We start from the raw sequence: 18,629 nt of genomic DNA on the forward strand, positions 1-18,629 counted from the left end.
TATTTCTATTATCTGTGATTGCCTTTCCAACTGCAAAAGGGGAGGAGCGGCTCTGAAGTCCTCTGTATGGCTTAGGAGACAGCTGCTGAAAAGCACCGTGTAAGGGCTAGACGGCACAACTAACCACCCAGTTTGCAGGGTTTTCCACATTTATGAACCTTTACTCTCGCTGTCTGTAGGAGACAGATCCCATTCAACACAAGTGATTGAAGGAACAAGACGCAAAGAGGCTCTACTTTGCTCTGTCTGGTCACCTGGCTGGATGGTAACAGCTGGTGAACTTGTCCCTCTTCCATCTGCTCTCTGGGGAAGCTGTTCTCCAAGAAGTTTTGTCTGTAAGCAAGGATAAAACCCCACCACACTCGGTGCTGTGCCTCTCAGCAAGGCAACATCCGAGGGCCAAGTTCTTCCACCTGGCCCTTCCACTGTTGACACCCATAATTAGCTGGGTTGCTCTGCTAAGATCACCAATACTTGTTTCATATTAGTATTTCTCTACCTGGACTTTTGCAAAAAGCTGCACGGCTTTCTCCACAGATGAAAAGTGTTTGTCAACTTGGTGTCTGCTTTAAATCAAGATAAGGCGACCATGCAGTTTATTCCTGGTTTGTTCCAAGAGGTCTGGGAGCTGGGGCTCCTGGCCTCCGATCCCAGCCATTTATCAGTGGCTCTGTGCATCTGTTCACAATCCCACACAAAAACACAAGAGTCTAACAAGGAGTCAAACACTGAAAAGGGAAGGTAGGGAGGAAAAAGAAGTTGAAGAAAAGGGTGGAAAAGCAGAGGCTGGAGGAGAGATGGTAGAAGCTGAAAAGCTGATGGAGGAGAGAGAAACATCTGCAAAGGCTCAAAAGGAAAAATATAGGAAAAGATAAAGCACTTCCAAATGCCACAAAGTCTGAGCAAGAAAGGATCCGAGGTTGTAAATGGATTCGTCACTCTCCTCCTCTGAAAAACACAAAGGAAAAAACATTGAAATACATAGCAGAGAGCTGGTCAAGGGCCATGCCATGGGGAGAAGCAGGATCGCTCCCACCTGCCCTCCTCGTGTCACCCACTGCTCCTCCTGCACAAATGGCATTCTGGACATTAATATGGGGGGCTGAGAGCACAGCTAGGAGGTGCCCCTTCTGCCCACTGCCAGAACCCTTTCAAGACCTTCCTGCTGACGTCTGGCCATTTTTTGTACTGCTGTCTTAAAATACTGTTGGTGCTCCGTGCCCCCATTTTGTGCCTTCAGACTGTGGCATCAGTGGCAATCCAAGGCAGTCCAAAAAGGCAGAGTTGCCATCAAAAATAATAAATAATATCCTTTTTTGCAAGAAAATTATAACTTCAGGCCTGCACAATTAATTCTGTCCAAGCAGAGGTCTCACAGGCTAGCTTTGGGACACTGATATTCCGCAGATCATTCAATAGCTATCTGAAGATATGCAAAGCAATATCAGCTCTTTAGTAAAATAGATTCATAGTTTTACATTTAACAAGGAAAATGAAGATGAGTCACCAAGTACTTTTTTGTCTAAATACTAAAAAAAAAATTTGCAAATATTTGCAGTTTGAAAGGCATTTTAATAAATGTTTGCTGAAACTCTTCTACAAGTTTTCTTTGTGCAGATTTTAAAGAATGCCTACATATCATTCATGTAATAATAATCTACACTATTATATGCAGAGAACATACAGTATTTTGTATTAAAATGTGAAACATTTTGATTTGGATCAGTCATTTTGTCAAAGAAAATCACAGGGAAAAAATAACCTTTAAAATACTATGTTTCTTATACTTTCCAGTTAAAATTTTGACCATCACAGTGGAGAGGGGTCCGCTAACTCAAGTCAGTTATAAACACCCTTAGAAAGTGTTTTTAAAGGCTACTGAGTGAGATAAAAATATCATAGCAAGTGATCTTCTTGAGAGTTAGACATTAGTTTTCTTCTCAAAGGGTGGGGTTTTGCTAGTTTCTCACAAGGCCTTGATAGAATGTCCTGTATCCTTTCTTGGTAAGCTCTCTCTGCTACTAGACCTGATTCATATTCTCGCTGCTTTTCTTCTTCCTCAGCATCACGGGCCTGTTGTCGATAGGCAATTTGAGCCCTGAGTTGCTCTTGGTAGTCTTTTGCTTCCTTTACTTTTCTGGAAATGATATATGAATAGCTTATTTATGAAGTGTGAGTAAAAAAAAAAAAAAAACAAACAGCTATATTATTATTAGTATTTAATTTGTTAGCATTCAACCTTAGACCAAAGAACCATTCAAAACTTTTTAGGTGTTAAGAATAACTACCACTCTATTAACCAAATGATACACACTAACCTTACGTCCTTCAGAGAATTAATTGCATTCTGTTGTATGTTAGAAAGCAGATTGCAAAATAAGCACTAAGAAAAAAAAAAGTGAAAACATTCTTCCGTTCTACCTTGAGACTCATATATCATTTTCCCCACCCTCTGGAGCAGCAGTTGAAGCCTACCTACATGCTCAGGCGGCACACAGACAGTTAAAATGCCAACAGTCTGGTCAAGACTTGTGCGCTAACGCAACACAGTTGAACCACACAACGCTCACTGACGACACCGAATGCCACCTTTGCTAAGTGAAGCATATCCAAAACGCAGCCCAGCATGTTTCCTTCAGAAGGGTGAGATTTCTGCCATATCCAGGAGACTGTTACCAATAAAGCCATCAGAGAACACAACAGATACTGGCTCTGGATGGAGCTGCTCAGTTACCTCCCACCGACAGGTAGTACCAAAGGGAAATGGAATGAGGGAAAATAAGGCCCTGTGTGACACCCAGAGGAACACTTCGGCTACTGCGTGTAACTATATTCTCACCCTGAGGAGCTGTAAGGTAAGGAGAAGCCTGTGCAGCTGGGTTACGTGCAGTAGTCTGGTATTTTGGCGGCTGAGTATATGATTGTTTAAGGGATGTGTGTGGGTGGAGTTTAGCAATAAGCCTGAACCACTAGTTCTCCTAGGTAAGTAACAAACTAACCTTTCATTAACCCTCCTCCCCAAACCTAACTGCCACTCCTAATAACAGCTCAGAGTATGTAATAAACATGATGGCTGTAAGTCACATGAAGGTTCAAAAAGACCAAACCAAGGATATGTAATGAAACACCATTATTTGTATGATGAGATCAGAACTAGTGATTTAATACCAATTGCAATATAAAAGGGCTGCTATTGATCAGTTCCGAGCAGAGCCTCTCTGAACAGAAGAAAGCCCACTTAGTGCTCTTAGAGTTACCTGAAAATGAGAATTAGCCTACTCACAAGTTTAAAAGATTGATCTGCAATGAAATTAACCGATGGCATAAAAGAAAAATACCTTGCATATTTTTCTTCTTCTATATGCTCAAGTTCTGTGATTGCTTCAGCTAATAACTTCTTCTCTTGAGCGAGTTCTTCCTGCTCCTTTGCATTTCTCTGCACTGCAAAAAGAAAAACAAATTACTTTTAGATGATAACAGCACTCCTAAGCTTGAGGGGACAGTGAAACTGTATTCAAGCCAAGTAGCCTAAATAGCAAGCCTGAGTTTTGTTGCTTCTGAAGAGGCACACAAACAATGGCAAGTGTATTCTTAGCTTATTTTTCATCCACTCAGAAAAGATTTCACATTCAGAACTTCATAATAATAATAATATAATTAATAATAATGATTGCTTGCTCATGCAATCCTTACTTGACTAGGCTTTGCTCTGGTGACAGCAATGGGAAATGAGCGTAAGGAATGCCCGTAGGAGTAAAGTTTCAGAAGCAGATTCAGACGCAGTAGCACTGTTGTCCATTCAGCCATACCGCCCACGCGTGCTAGGCCAGGCAGTCTTCCCCAAAGCAGTGTGTTGTACTGGCTCTGCCTTTGCCAACACTTGCATTCGTGCCACAGGTTTGGTGCACAGAGAACGAGCTGTTATTACTTACACTTCTCCTCCACCTGCAGTTGTCTTGTATCCAAGACATCTTTCAGTAGCTGTTTTCTAGCCTCCTTTTCTAATCGTATTTGCTCAGCCTTCTTTGCCCAAACCTTCGCCATTTCTTCTCTGAGGAGCTCGTCCGCTTCTTTTTCTCGCTGTTTCTCCTCCTCCAGCTGTTGAGCTAGGTGTGCCAGGTAAGTCTGTTGCTCCTTGAATAGCTCTTGCTGCAAACACACAGACATTAGCAGAGCTGAGCAAATGAGTTCAAAAGAGCATTTCAAAATATGAAGAGAAGTGGTCGTTTGCAGCCACGTGGGAACTGGAGAGCCTAGAGCTCCATCCCAAACCATCCTAAGCTCCACCTTATCGGAGAGAGCTGGGCAGAATCTTCTTCCTGGCCAGTCGACGGTGCCTGGACAACAGAGTAGAAGCAGAACAAATACAGAGTGGTCTCTTCCCCCATAGCAGCTCAGCTACCTACAACACAGACATTTCACAAACTTTCCACAGCTGACCAGGTTACTTCAACCTCATCTGCATTAAAAACCTTGGGATCCATAAATAGAATAGTAAATAAAAATAACTATCACCTCCTTTAATTTTGTACCAAGGTTTACCAGTGAGTTTGTACAACTTTGCTAGCCTACATGAGCTTCTAAATACCATGAGGAGAGTAATGAATGCATCCTCCTGTTCTCAAAGTTACCTTGAGACCCATTTTTACCCTGAAGTTGGACAATCTACTTATTTTAAATTTAGGAAGTGACAGATACATCCATGGTTTCATGGCATTTCCAAGATATTGCATCTATATATCCATCTATTAAAGATTTAAAACCATTTCTTAGTATTAATGAATTAGAGTAAGTTAAATATTGACTTTCCTCTGCAGTTACAAATATTTATTAAATCAGGTCCATGAAGCAAAAAATATTTTTCTAATCTGCATTACATCCATGCAGTTTAAGGATGAAAAAAGCTCAGGTGATTTATACACAATGAAATCAGTATGGAGGGACAAGATTCCAGGATTTCCTCAGAGCCCCCTTCTTTTGTCTAACCTGGTAGCCTTGCTGATTGCAAAGTATGCTTTAACTGTTTTAACAGATAATGGCCTTTTTCAGAGAAGTGGAGCACCAGCAGGAGGAGAAGCAACAGGCTATACAACAAAAAAATCAACTTGTTCAAAGGGCTCATCTCTGATCTCATTTATACTGTGCAGTTCGCTAAGGGCTGCAAAATTAGCGGAGATGAGGTATTGCCCCACAACTTCGCAATGAACACCTCTAGCCCTTACTTTTCTTTTTGTTTTCTCCTCACTGTCCTCCTGAGGTTCCTGAAGAGATTTTTCTAAGATCTTCATCTCTAAGGCAAGTTCATCTTGTTTTTCTTCCTTAAGACGCTTCTGCTTGTCCTGTGCTGCACAGAGCAACGTGTTTCTGCATTGTTTCTGTTTCTGTAGTTTCTCCAGCTGAAGTTGTTCATTTTCTAGCTTAAGCAGTTGCTGCTGTTTTTCCTACAACGGTAAAAATAGCCAGCTTGTAAAATCATTGCATAACTTCAAACTAAGTGATGGCTAGAATTAGTTTAAATGGAATATGGAAGAGCAAAGATAAATATTTAAAGCCTTTCTTGCTGACATTAGAGAATTAGTGTCAGCCATTATACCTGTTAAAGCATGAACATTTTAGCATATCATTCATTAGAATTCAGGATTTTCTCTTTAATTATCACATGCATCTCAATCCCAAAATACTGGAATGCCTGATGCACTCCAAATATTTCAAGTGCATAGACAGAGTCATCTCTTTAGAGAAATCAGTATTATTGTAGCACGTATCATCTATATCCAAACCTTCACATGCAGCCATAACCACTAACCAACAAGAGAGCCATGCATTCCTCCTGTTTCCGCATGTATTAACCATCCTGTGTCTGTGCTGGATGTTCTGCATCTCTAGTGGCCGCAAGATTGAACAAAGTAATTGGATCCTTATATTCTGACAGGCAGTTACTGAATTTTCACAGCTTCAAACTGTGAAAAATGGACAGTAAAATCCAGAAAGAAAAGAAAACTAGACAGTAAAGTTGAGTACTTAAAGAAAATGCAAAAACAATGAAACAACAACAAACATATATTTAAGATCAAACAGGTGTAGGTATAATTAAGATTATTGAGGGAAAAAAAAAATAATCCCAAAGTGGCATCAATAAATTCCGGAACATCCTGCATTTGCCTAAGTTTATAAGCACTCAAACATAGTCATAAAACAGTATGTGGTCATCGCTAACTAGGTCTCAGAAACAATGCCTCAGCTGTCTTGACAGTACACAGGTTTTGTTAACCTGTTTTTGAATTAAATGTCTCTTTTGTCACATCAATAAGTATTCTAAACATGCATTGGCAGGTTTGCCATAAACATGTCTAATCTTCCCCATACGGAAGTACAAACTGCACGTCCTAAGGAACATAACTTGTTATGCTGGACATAATGCAACTAGACAATCTTTAAGGTCCCCTCCCAACCCAAACTATTCTATGATTCTCAAGCACCCACCAATTCCTGCAGTGTTTCAAAGCCAAAGCTGACGTCGCTATCTGCCTGAATGGCCAAATTTACTTTCAGAAGCTGGTAAAACAGCTTTGAAACTCAGTGTATATTATTTGAGCCACAGAATAAGTAGTCCAAAAAACTCTGAATAGTAAAGATAGAAAGGAAGTGTAAATAGTTAGCAGTCTACTGGGCAAGTTGGCACATGTCTTAGGCTGAATTCTGACGTCAGTGAAGTTGTACGAGAGTAGCTAAGGATGGGACCCATGGTGCTTATTCTATAGAAGTTTATACAGTGGGGTAACACAACATTGCAAATGTTACCAACCATCCACCTACAAGCCACTCATCTAGCACTTGTGAGACTACGGCCAGAATAACATGATTTCAATCACCTTCTCAAGAAATCACAATTCTTTAACAGAAAGAAAAGACAGAAGGGGAGGAAGGCAATGTAGCCAATGCAAAAATTGCTGTCTCTGTTTTGTCATCTAGCCTGAGATGTCTTAATGAACACATATGGTCTATTGAGCCAAGTCTCACTTCCCTAAATAGTCTATTTCCATTGCAACAACCAGACAAAACCATTACACCCAGAGACACTTAGCTGTCCATAGACTGCCCTTCACCCAGATGCAACCTCTGATCATTAGTGGCTACCAACTCTGCACTGAGATATTTGTAATGAGGCCATCTGTCACATTCCTCTTCCGCTGAAAAAGGATTACATCCCATTTCCTATACAGCAGCTCTCCTTTATGGACCCTTTGAAGAAAGCTTTTTTTCAGAGACTAAACCACTTTACCAGAAATTTATCTCCTTGATGGAGCCCAAGGCAAGTGTTTTCAGGGGAAGCTACAAAGTCTTCTATTCTAATAGCATTTTGCTGAAAAGGCCAGTTAAGTAAAGTGTTCTTTGCCCCGGAGGTTTGGCAGCGCCTTAAAAGTTGTTGCAAGAAAATAATTTTATTCTGCATGTTTTTAAATAAGTGAAACATTACAGTCTAGCTTGGAATAAGGACTCTCTTACATCCAGGATTTTCAGAGCTTTAGATTAATTGTTGTCATTATTTTTAAAAATTAGTGGAGTATCTTTCTTGTCAACGTCACCTTCCAGTGCCTGAGTGATCATTCAATTGCTACGTGTAAATAGGTGCAAAATGAAGACTGAGTCTGAACTAAATAGTCTCCCATAACTCCAAGTCAACACAGAATACTGTGAACTAGCAAGCCCCATTAAAGCTAGCACAACTACAGCAAGCGTACACTGGGGAGAGAGGAGGAAAACAGAGGGTAGTGGCCAAACCGTTGGGCCAAGGTAGTCAAATGCCTCCCACAATGTGATGCCCAACAGCAGACATTGCTAACAGGTGAGAGCACTGAGGCACTGCTTGCTAATTTATTTTTTTTTTAAAAAAAGTAGATTCTGAAATTCAGTCAGCTGGGATTTTTCATATAAATGTGTTTCCTCATGTATGTATCAGGGTCCTGAGCACACCAACAGGCTCTGCAACCTCTCTGCAGGGGCTTGGCTGCTTGTGCTCGCAGCCAGCCCCAACGTGAGCCTTGGATCAGAGAACTGGGAGAGAGCGGTGTGAGAAAGGGCTGAGAGGAGTCACTTGGGAGCTGCAGTTAGGCTCAGTCTCTTGCCCTCGGTGCCTACGTGAGCTCTGCTGCAGGTACGCCTGTGCCTGAGGTCAATCCTGATGCAGACCTGTTGACTTGTTGGCTTCATCTTGGACTTCATCACTACAGTCCTGTAGTATCAGTTTGGACTGATAGACGACCTTGGTTACTGTCAGCCCTGCCCTGCTCCGTTTCTTCGGGTACTGTGGGACTCTTGTTGGGGAGGACAGCATACTTGCCTGCCCTGCTGTCACCCTCGGCTCCTGGCTTGCCTTCCCTTCTGGGAGCAGCACACTCTTGCTGCTTCCTCCCAGTGCACTTACCACGATGATTAAACACATGTATCATGGTCTGAGATCTGGTAATATCCATGACAGCTTGGACACAAGACTCTCTAGCTATCCTGCAGGAAACTGGAAATCAGAAAATTGCAACAATGTCTGGCAAAAGCTTAAAAACATTTTCATTTCCCACAGGCTTGAGAGGCTTTGAATGCCAAAATCTGTTACAATGCTAAGTTTCAAAAGATGTATTTCCCTCTGTAAACAGAAACGCATTTGCCACAGCTCTGGAAAAGAAGCTTAGCATAATAGGACAGTCTCAGATACTAATGGAATCAGTGAAGATACAAATAAGGTATGGGTTAATCTAAATGTCTAGTAAGCCCATCATTAGGAGAGCCTTATACCCAACCCTGAATTGAGAATGATATAGAAATTACCAGCAAGCGAGCCTCTTCTTCCTTCAGCCGCTTTGCCTCCTCTTTGTGAGCACTGAGCACTGCTACCTGAGCACTGAGCACATTCAGGATTTCCCGATTTTGTTCTGCTGATTTCTGCATCTCCACTGCCTCTCGCTTTTCCTTAGCTAACCTATCCTCTTTCCAAAGCTCTGCAAACATCTCCTCCTCCTTCTTCTGTTGCTTTTTCAACTCCTCCTTCAGAGCTAGCTGGGCCAGTCGGTCTTCACACAATTCCTTCTGATGCTTCTTCATCCACTGTACACGAAGCTCCTCGCATTGTTCTCTGAAAAGCAACATAAAAGTTTTTTTAAAAAGTCTCAAAATAATAAGGAAGTCTGGAGGTGTGCAACGGATGGAGGGTCCCAGCTCATAACTACTTGAAGGACTATGGGTCAGGATGCCAAATTCTACACCTGGTCTGACAGTGACTCCTCGTGAGGCCTAAGGAATCACAGAGAGCCAGATTTGGTGGAGATTTTGACATTAATGAGTTGAAAAGCAGGTCCTATATTTGCATTTGTAAAAAAAATCTATATATACACATGTACAGTGTTATGCATAATGTGTATTTTATATAAAACATACATATGTAGTTGGAACATGTGTCCATATATACTTTAACATATAAAACACATGCACACTACACTTATTCAAACATGTAGGTTGCTCTTTATTCATGTGAAGATTTAGAATAGGTTTATTAGTCACTTGAAAGCTCATTCACATTCAGAAAATACTTTGAGAGAGGAAATTTAGGTTACACAGTTGAACAGGAACCATTAGAAATTTATTAATTTTTTTTTAAATGACGTTTTGTGGCATAATTCAGAAAAGTTGCCATAAATTCTGGAGAAGCTAGAAAGTCAAACAAGTAATGCAGTTTTCAATTTTAATTTACTCACTGCAACTGAGTTGCATATAAAGAGGTATTTATCTTCAGTGGAAGAACACTCAACTATTTACAGATTCTGTTTTTATTTTTGCAAACAAAGCACTATTGAGATCACTGAGATCAACATATGCTATCAAACAACATTTAATTTGAACAATACACAAGCATTTTAATTCTGTTCTCTAACCAGGATATAGATTTTCATAAAATCAAAATGTGAAACTAGCAGACAATGCTGAAGATCTGTAAGTGTTAAGGATCTGTAAGTCTAAGGATGTGTGATAAACACACAGTAATGCTGTGAAGTAAAAAGGTATCTCAAAATTTCATGCCGAATGAAACCATCTTCTAGAGATTACTGCAATGCTATTTAGGAATTCACAGCAGATATCATTGACTGAATCTTGAACCACTGCATGACAGTGGTTACTTGTACAATGTGAAATACTATTACTTTATACAACAGTTAACTGACAACCCTGTGTAGCAAAAATACTAAATATTCATCGAGCAGCTATCTCATAGCACTAGCAGTCTCCATATGAGGATAGTTATTTAATTTTCATAACTACAGCAATGAAACAAAATCTGAGTTAATTCCATTGCCTAAGATATTTTTTTTTTTTTGTAACTTAAAAGCAAAATTAAGTTTGCCAGCACTAAAAGCAGGTATTTGGTGGTTTGCTTTTTCATGTTCTGTGGCTCTGCTAAGGATCTGTCTTTGCAAAGTCTTCACTTTTCTAAATGATTCCTAAGTCCAACGTAGCTGCTGTCTCCAGCTAAACCCACATCTATATTCACATCTATATTTGGGTATAGAATTAATAGGAGCATTATCGTCTATCTGGGGCCATGGGTTCACACTTCCATAGAGGCTACAGAAACAATGCAGATTTGGCTTCTCCCCGAGGTCAATTGTTATATCCACTGGCAATGAGGCAAACAGGGAAAGAGTTTAACAACACAGGATATAACTGCTGATCTATAACTCATTTCTGCCCTAAAACTAGTAAGATTATGCTCTAGAATAATGGCTTTACTTGACACTGCTCCTTTGTCACCTCCCGCCCACCTCCTGCTAACAAGTACAGAATGAGCACAGCTCCTGGTATCATTAAAACATAGCTGAGGCAACTACCAGCATGTAATAATTACGTGTTGGCTTACGAGATCTTCCAAATCTTTACCAATAAAACTCCATGCTAAGCCAGCCTAACAGAAATTACTTAGGGTTTATAAACCACAAAGAGCATTTCCCTGAATAGCTCTCCTCAGCTTCAGAAGCGGCTGAACAAGCTGCTGACAGACAGAAAAAGTGACAGTGCCAAAAGCCAGCCTGACCCTGTTCTCAGTGCCACAGCAAGAGCCATCCAACCAGTCAAGCTTACAGCAGAGCAGTGCAAAACCAGAGCTGTGACTGCGGAGGTGAGAGATTGCTACACCTCGCTCTCCCTTGGTGCTGCAGGAGTGAGACACGGCCAAAGAACACGATGCTTGAACTGTAATTTCCTGCAGAAGCAGAGGTCTTGTCACATTTGCTTCCTATCAGCATTCACTGTTTGCTGCCTCACATTTCAGCTGTAAGCTTCCGGGGCCAAGGGCATCTCTCTCTTCAACCTCTATTTGTAAAGCACTTAACGCCATGGGGGCAGTGGTTAAGGTGCCAAGCACTATACACAAACAATAAAAGGGAAAGCAGTGCCATGAAAACAAAAGTCTGATTTTGCTTGATACCCACAAGGTATTTCTGACCTCTTAACTGCTCCTGACTGAGAAGAAACAACAGTGGTCTGCCAAGTCCCCTTTCATCAACACCAAGTCTCTAAGACAAAACCTCCTGCACTTAGCACTTTTCTCCCCCAGTCCTGGGACACGCCACATCCTCCAACCAAACACTGGGTTCTTCCCTGAGAGTTGGGCTTGTATCCTCAAAAGGAGAAACTGTCCCTGGAGTGAGGAACTATCCTTGGCTCAGCTTCAGAGAAGGGTGAGGCAATACAGGAACGAAGGAGCAGATACCAGTGCAGGCTAGTGAAAAGGGACAGCTGTTTTACCTCCTTGTATAAGACTGGAACCTTCTGACCACTCATTCACTGGCTGTCCCAACAAGGAAAGCAGACAGCAACACAGTGATGTGCATGGTGGGATTCACAGCACACTCCAAGAAGTGACCCTGCCTTCAAGAAGGTCAAACATACTACGTCATTGCTGGTTTTCTTACATTTTAACACTGGGATCTATCTTCTAGCTCCTGGGTAGGAGTTCATGGTGATTACAGACTACAGTACTAATTGGTATTCATGAAAAAACATGTTCCCCAAATGTTCTGAGAGAAACATGTCATTATTAAGATTTTAAATCTTACACCATTAGAAATAACCGTATTACCTTAAAACAATGGGTTCAAAATTATCTCAGCAGTGAAGAAATAAAGAATTAGTTATTCTTTTTCATGATTATAAACTAATCTGAATTTAATTGAATTCTCAGAGGGGAAGAGAAGTTAAATAAAAGTTCAGCATGGATAGAATTTTAATAGAAAATAACCCTGTAATTGCTTGATTTCATCAAAATAATTCCTTCAAAGCAGCTTTTACAGCAACCTATAAACATCTGCTCTCCAGATGGCTGTTTTTCTTCCTCACTTTGCTATCCTAAGCTTCTTAACATTAAAATTGTGCCTGTACGTAGCCACTTCCCAAAGACAGAAACTGCATTTATTCCCCTACCTCCTAGTTATTTATTCATTCTATGTCTGCAGTACAATTTGCTGTGATAACAATATTCCCTGTATGGATGCTTCTGATGTTATCACAAGAAAGAGGATGTAATATGTGTTTTATGCAAATTTTAAGACATTGTAATTTTCTTTAAAGATACCAATGATGAACATACCCTCAGGCTAAAACTAGCTGAATGTCTTTCCATACAAGTTGCAGCCCTTCACAACACTGAAAATGAATTTCAGCAAGAATCCGGTGGTCCAAGGACTGTGCCCTCTGTCACAAGAGACGAAGGACTCTTCCCAGCTAACATCACTACGATTAAATCTGTACTCTCAGGCTACAGCTCCAATACCATCCCACATGGCTGACAGAAGAGCTGCTCTGGAATAACATACTGGAGCACTGCAGAATATACCTCTGGTTTGAGAATCAATACCTGAAAAAGAGTGGAGCACCTTGCTTAAAGTTAAAAGAAATTTAAAGAAGTATGTATTAGGTTTCAGAAAGATACTAAAAATAGTAGTAAGTTCACAGACAAAGAGAAACAGAAATTCATGTGTATATCCACCTGTCACTGAAGTGACCTCCTGGGGCTCCTCTGGGTGCGCCCTAGAACAATAGTCTCCAAAGTAGGCTCTGCAAGACAATTCATTGGGGTGAGGGAAAAAAATATGTTTTGTACCATTAACAAATAACATTATGAATAAAAATAGCATTTATTTTGTTGTTATCTCACCCTTTAATTCAGATTTTTGCGTATGTTTTATAATGTACATAATATACTAGTACAGTAGTACAAGTATATACTTTATAAATAAGTAAATATATTGGAGGTGAGTGCTAAATTTTTATTTTTTTTTACTGATAGGGACACACAATCAAAAAGGTTTGGAGACCACTGCCCATTATTAAGCATATGCATGAAGAAAGATATCTGGCATCTATCTGAAGGAGAGAGCAACAGACAGTTCAACTACTGTCAGCTGGTGTTATTAAAGTTCTTGGTTTTTTATAGGGCCCTTAGTTTAAAAGGAGAAAGAGTCAGAGCTAGAGGAACAGAGGAAGGAGCTGACCATGAAATGTATTTCCATTCCATCAGGACAGTCAAAAAGAAGGGCTCTGTGCATTATAGGATAAAGATTCATTTGCAAACATACTCAAAGATCACCACTGAAAACAGCTGTGAAGAAAGATGATAGAGAAAAGGCAGCTCCAGGGAGATCTAATTGCAGCTTCCCAGTACCTGAAGGGGCCAACAGGAAATATGGTGAGGGACTGTTTATCAGGGAGTGTAGTGACAGGACAAGGGGGAATGGGTTTAAGCTGAAGGAGGGTCGATTTAGATTAGATGTTAGAAAGAAATCCTTCCCTGTGAGGGTGCTGAGGCCCTGGCACAGGTTGCCCCGAGAAGCTGTGGCTGCCCCTGGCTCCCTGGCAGTGGTCAAGGCCAGGTTGGATGGGGCTTTGGGCAACCTGGGCTAGTGGAGGGGGTCCCTGCCCATGGCAGGGGGGTTGGAACTAGATGATCTTTGAGGTCCCTTCCCACCCAAACCATTCTATGATTCTATGATTTTGCTGCTGCTAAATCATCTGAAACACTGCAGCAAGCTGTGTAAAGCTCCAGCAATGCTTTTTCATGGGATACCATGTGGCATGAATATTGCCTAAATCCACAAGCAGACTGGGAAAGGTAGAAGGATGATGGGAATGATCCCATGAGATTGAGTGAACGATATATCAATAGGGTTGTACTGTGAGCAAAGAAGACCTGAGTCATCAAGACAGGCAACTGCAGCATGAGAGTCCAAGTATGTATCACCGGATGATGAGACTCACTGGTGGGATTCATTTTGCAATTAAAGTATCTGAAATTTGGCATCTAAAACAGGGGTCTACATGTGAGCTAAACTCCCATTCTAATCAGCGAGAGCCTAGTCAATGCAGTCAGTGGAGGCTAGTGTGCAGTTCAGGTGGTAGACCAGACTTTAGGATGACGTGAGGTTCCTTTAAGTGTCCTGATCTCAACAAAGATTTACTGAGTAGAACAATATTTCAGATTCCCAGTGAATATAAAGATATTAACACTCAGACACGTACATTTAGGCATCTAAATCACAAGCTGAATCCCTTCTTCTTGGCATGCAGCACAAGCTACAAGTACAAAATAAAAGGCACTCCAGCAGTGTCTCCTCTAAGCATGAATTTAAACATGAATTTCAACAACTTTGTGTCATGGCAGAGAACTAACTAGGAACTGTAAATTGTGAGGGCTGTATTTTAAAACCACCAGGTGAATTTAGAAGTGTGTACACCACCTTAACACCTGTCTCAGTCACTAAATCCCACATTTAATAAACCAACATTTACCTAGGAAATTAGTTAATTAGCATTTATACACAAGTGAAAGCAAGTGTTGATTTTTATCCCCAGCCTCTGCACACTGAGAAGCAGGTGTTGTGGGTTTCCATAGCACTGTGGGAGACTTGGAAGAGATATTTCAAATTATTACAATTAAATTACATTAATATTATTTTCAGCCCTTCATCAGAAAACCAAATTTCCAATAATTGAACAAGTCAGATTTCATGCAAAGGCCTCAGGGCCTGATAATCACCTGCAAGTCTTAATGACTTCAAAAGACAGTGCCAAGTCCAGCATCCAGGAAGGTTTGGCACAGAACTTCAAGTTGCATTAAAACCTTAGCTTCGGCCGGTACTACTTGAAAAGTATGCGATAAATAAAAACACTGTTCTTTTGGACAATCTTAACTTTTCAAGGACCTTCGATGTATTAGTTAGTAAGCATGATTTAGGTCAAATTAACCTTCCATGAACCCTTTTCACTCCAGTAATAGAAAACTGAACTAGAACTATACTCCAGAACAAGGAATTACAAAACCAGCTGATCTGGCATGTGCAGGGATGCTCACACAGGTCAAGGATTTCAGCACTGCAGCTGGAAGAACATTTTCGTGGTATCTCAACACTTACATCAAATAACAGAGACAGGAGGACAGTTCTCTGTACCTGTTGCCTTCATCTCTATTAATGAAATTGCTTCTCACACACTTTACTGAGCATTACAGTATCACAAGTTTGGATTCCTGGTCTTCAGAGGCTGCATCTCTTCACCTCTATCCAAACCACCTTTTTGTTTCTTTATCAGTTCAGTCACATTCACCTTTCCTTCCTTGGTTTATTATTGTCACCTTGTTAAATTGCCTCTTTATTTACTTCAGGCAAATTCTCTTTTATAAGATATTTTTATGGTGATACCTGAATTGCTGCTCTCGTTTCTCAGCCACCAGTTGTTGTCTTTCTTTCTCTCTCTCCTCTCTCAGTAATTTTGCTCGCTCCCTCATTTTTGCTTGTTTCTCCACTACCGTTTCTTCAAGTGACTCCATCTCAGCAAAGTACCTACTTTCCTCCACCTCCAGAAGCTCACGAAGCCTGTAATGAAAACATTTAAATAAAAGCCAAAACAATCCTTCTGTTGAATGATAAAGTTTTGGTTTATTTGCTGTGAGTGCAAAACAGGCACTGTGCTCCTTTCAACACTTCTTACAAATGCCAAGGAAGGGAACACTAAATTTTAACTTAAGAATTGTTCCTGTTGTGCTGCAAGATCTCCTCCAAGGGCATAACAAATCCTGTCCTGGCCAAATTTAGGCTTCTTATCTTGCAAACTCATTTCCAATGCTGCTTTAAACTTCAGTATTCTGTTAAACAAGTTCTTCTAGTTTCCAGACTACATTTGTCACCAGTTGATATCAATTCGATCTTATACTACTGTTATCCTTCAGCATAATCCCTCCCTGGTATTTCCCACCCTTCTGTACGTATCTATAATTGCATATATAATATATCTATAATATCTATAAGCCTCTGAGAAATCACTCTCACTTATGCAATGGGTTGCTTCTGCTACTATGTGAGCAATAGTGATATGGACCCATGCTGACACTGCTGATGGGAGTTATAGCAAAGCAAAGACTAATTAATTCTGGAAACAGAAGCACACTCTTCACCATGCACATGCCCGCCACACTGAGCTGAGTCTCCTTGTAAAGACAGCATGGGGATCTTGAGCAGCTAAGTTCCTTGCAACCTCAGCGATTCTGTGCAATTGGTGTACAATTCCTGCCCTATGAAGACACATAATGTGTGACAGTAATATGCTTCACCTTCATTATTTTTGACAGGACTTCTGACAAATTTCCATTTCTTTCAACTGTCTGTGCTGCAAAGTTTTATCAAAGTACTCTTTGTTCTCTTTCAAAATCAAGCAACGAAAGTGCTATAATACTACTTTTATCTTGCATTTGGCAGACAAGGCTCTAATTGCCACCTAAACTGCACTAGTTACTGTGTTTGAATACGTATCTCTAGTGATTGGCTCAGTAACTAGTGCTAGTAACAAAAGCCCAAAGGCCACTGTTTGCTCTACATTGCTGCTTGACCATCAAGCACACCTACGGCTTCTGTTATGATAATGAATACCATGCATCAATGCACAGTATAATGCATAGATCTGAGCTCAACTGATTGTTTTTGCCCCTAATCATTCCTCTAAGCATACACTTAAGTTGAAAATAGTAGGGTAGATATTAGTATCAGCTACTTGTTCGCTACCTCTCTCTTCTCTCATCAGTCTCTGCCAGATATTCCCTCATTGTTGCGTCCACCTTTCTCTGCACAGCGCAGTGTAGCCACTTTTGTTTGTTGCGTCGCTGCCACTCATCGATGTTGCGATACTTGTTGTAAAGCTTTAAGAAATCAGCATTTTCAAGGAGTCCCTTTTCTTTCCGTCTGTGGGCCAAGTCAAATTTTTCACTTGTTTGTTTTTTAGGAGGCTTGGCTCTCTGTAAGAGAAAGCATATGTCAGTGGTGAAAATGTAATGTTATTCTGGGGCTCTTTTAGTTGAATTCATGATCACATAAGAACACCAAATGATGAGACTTCAGGGTAACCAGCAGTAAATTCCAACAAGCCTTACCTTGAAGGGCACACCAGTACAACAGCATGAAATGGCTTCAGGTGCCAGCACTTGTCTGTTGCCCAGGCTATAGCTTAAATCTTACCCTACGCATCCAGGGGAGCGTTTATGGTCTGCTTTATGCATACAGTCAGACCGGCTCCCCCAGGGATCCACAACAGATGGCAGCAGGTCCTCCCAGGGCCCTCCGCCCGCACGGCACCGGGCTCCCCCGGGAACCCCACTCCGCGCCGCTCCCGGCTCCTCTCAGAGGGCCCTACCCCAACCGGCACCGGGTTGGTGTGCCCGCCCCGAGGACCCCGCACCACCCGGGAGCGGAGCGGACTCCAGCTGCACCGGCGCGGCCTGCTCACCAGCGCCAAGGAGTGCGGGACGGGCCCGGTCACCTCCCGGCACCGCCGCGGCCGCTGCGCCTCCATGGCCGCGCCAGCGAACGGAGCCACCGGAACGCGCGTCCCGTTGCTATAGCAAACCACAGCGGCGGAAGTGACCTCATGACGTCGGGGACGCACGCGCGGAAACGCCGTCCTGCGCATGCGCGGTAGGGAAGTGCGGGGGGGAGGGGCGGTGGCTGCCGGGCGGTGCTGAGGGAGGAGCTCGCGCTGGTATGGCGCCCTGAGGCGGGTCTGCCCCCGGGCTCCCCCCCCCCCACCTCCCCCGGCCCTCTCCGCCGCCGCTCCCGGGCCGCAGCCGTGTGGGCACTGAGCTGTGGGGCCGCAGGTCGTCCGAGGGTGACAGAACATGCAGGGCCCCGTCCCTGCCGCGCATCAGTCAGGGCCCCACAGAGCCCAGCCCATGGTGCCCCCCCCCCCCCCCCGCCTTGGTTTAACGTTACTTCGCTGTGAAGCGCTGGTGACATCTAGTGGGAGTAGGGGCTGGTACACGTGGGGACAAGAGTGAAAAAGTTTTGACTTAATCGAATAAAAGGAAGGTCTGAGTTTAATGGTGGGAATGGGTTCCCTGCAGCTGCAGGGCGATGGTTGCTGTGTGAGCCCCACAGCTTGGGCTCCCTGGTCAGGACGGGCTGGTCCCTCATTGAGGCCTCCTGTGGTATGTGTCCTGCCGAAGGACTGGCTCTGGAACTGCCCAGGGTGGAGGAAAATGGGAAATAAAGCATTGGCTGCGGATCAGCGATTGCTTCAAGTTCATTGCCCCCTAAGAAGTTGCAGAA

The 18,629-nt window shown here is 42.2% G+C and overlaps 1 protein-coding gene across 2 annotated transcripts; it reads right to left on the reverse strand.

Annotated features, from left to right (window-relative positions):
• Positions 1 to 1,571: 1,571 nt before the first annotated feature.
• Positions 1,572 to 17,939, reverse strand: CFAP53 (cilia and flagella associated protein 53). Of its 2 annotated transcripts, none has more exons than XM_075740447.1 (8): positions 17,812 to 17,939; positions 17,094 to 17,323; positions 15,738 to 15,911; positions 8,824 to 9,127; positions 5,223 to 5,441; positions 3,933 to 4,149; positions 3,339 to 3,441; positions 1,572 to 2,137 (listed from the first exon to the last, which is right to left on the reverse strand). In XM_075740447.1, exons 1-8 carry the CDS (start codon positions 17,875 to 17,877, stop codon positions 1,897 to 1,899), a joined length of 1,554 nt encoding a protein of 517 aa, XP_075596562.1. In that variant the 5' UTR covers positions 17,878 to 17,939; the 3' UTR covers positions 1,572 to 1,896. The 2 variants fall into 2 exon arrangements, with proteins under 2 accessions (XP_075596562.1, XP_075596563.1); XM_075740448.1 differs by lacking the exon at positions 17,812 to 17,939 and adding an exon at positions 17,459 to 17,796.
• Between the last annotated feature and the right edge of the window lie 690 nt (positions 17,940 to 18,629).

The sequence above is a fragment of the Balearica regulorum genome, chromosome Z (assembly GCF_011004875.1).
Source record: "Balearica regulorum gibbericeps isolate bBalReg1 chromosome Z, bBalReg1.pri, whole genome shotgun sequence".
NCBI lineage: Eukaryota > Metazoa > Chordata > Aves > Gruiformes > Gruidae > Balearica > Balearica regulorum.

Bases quoted from the DNA above. Each gene is read 5' to 3' on its own strand.
- CFAP53 (XM_075740447.1), bottom strand. From the start codon at position 17,877: ATGGAGGCGCAGCGGCCGCGGCGGTGCCGGGAGGTGACCGGGCCCGTC. The intron at 5,442-8,823 runs GTAATTTCTATA...TTACCGTTGTAG, and splicing joins AAGAAGAGGCTCGCTTGCTG to GAAAAACAGCAGCAACTGCT. The intron at 2,138-3,338 runs GTATTTTTCTTT...TATCATTTCCAG, and splicing joins GAAGAAGAAAAATATGCAAG to AAAAGTAAAGGAAGCAAAAG.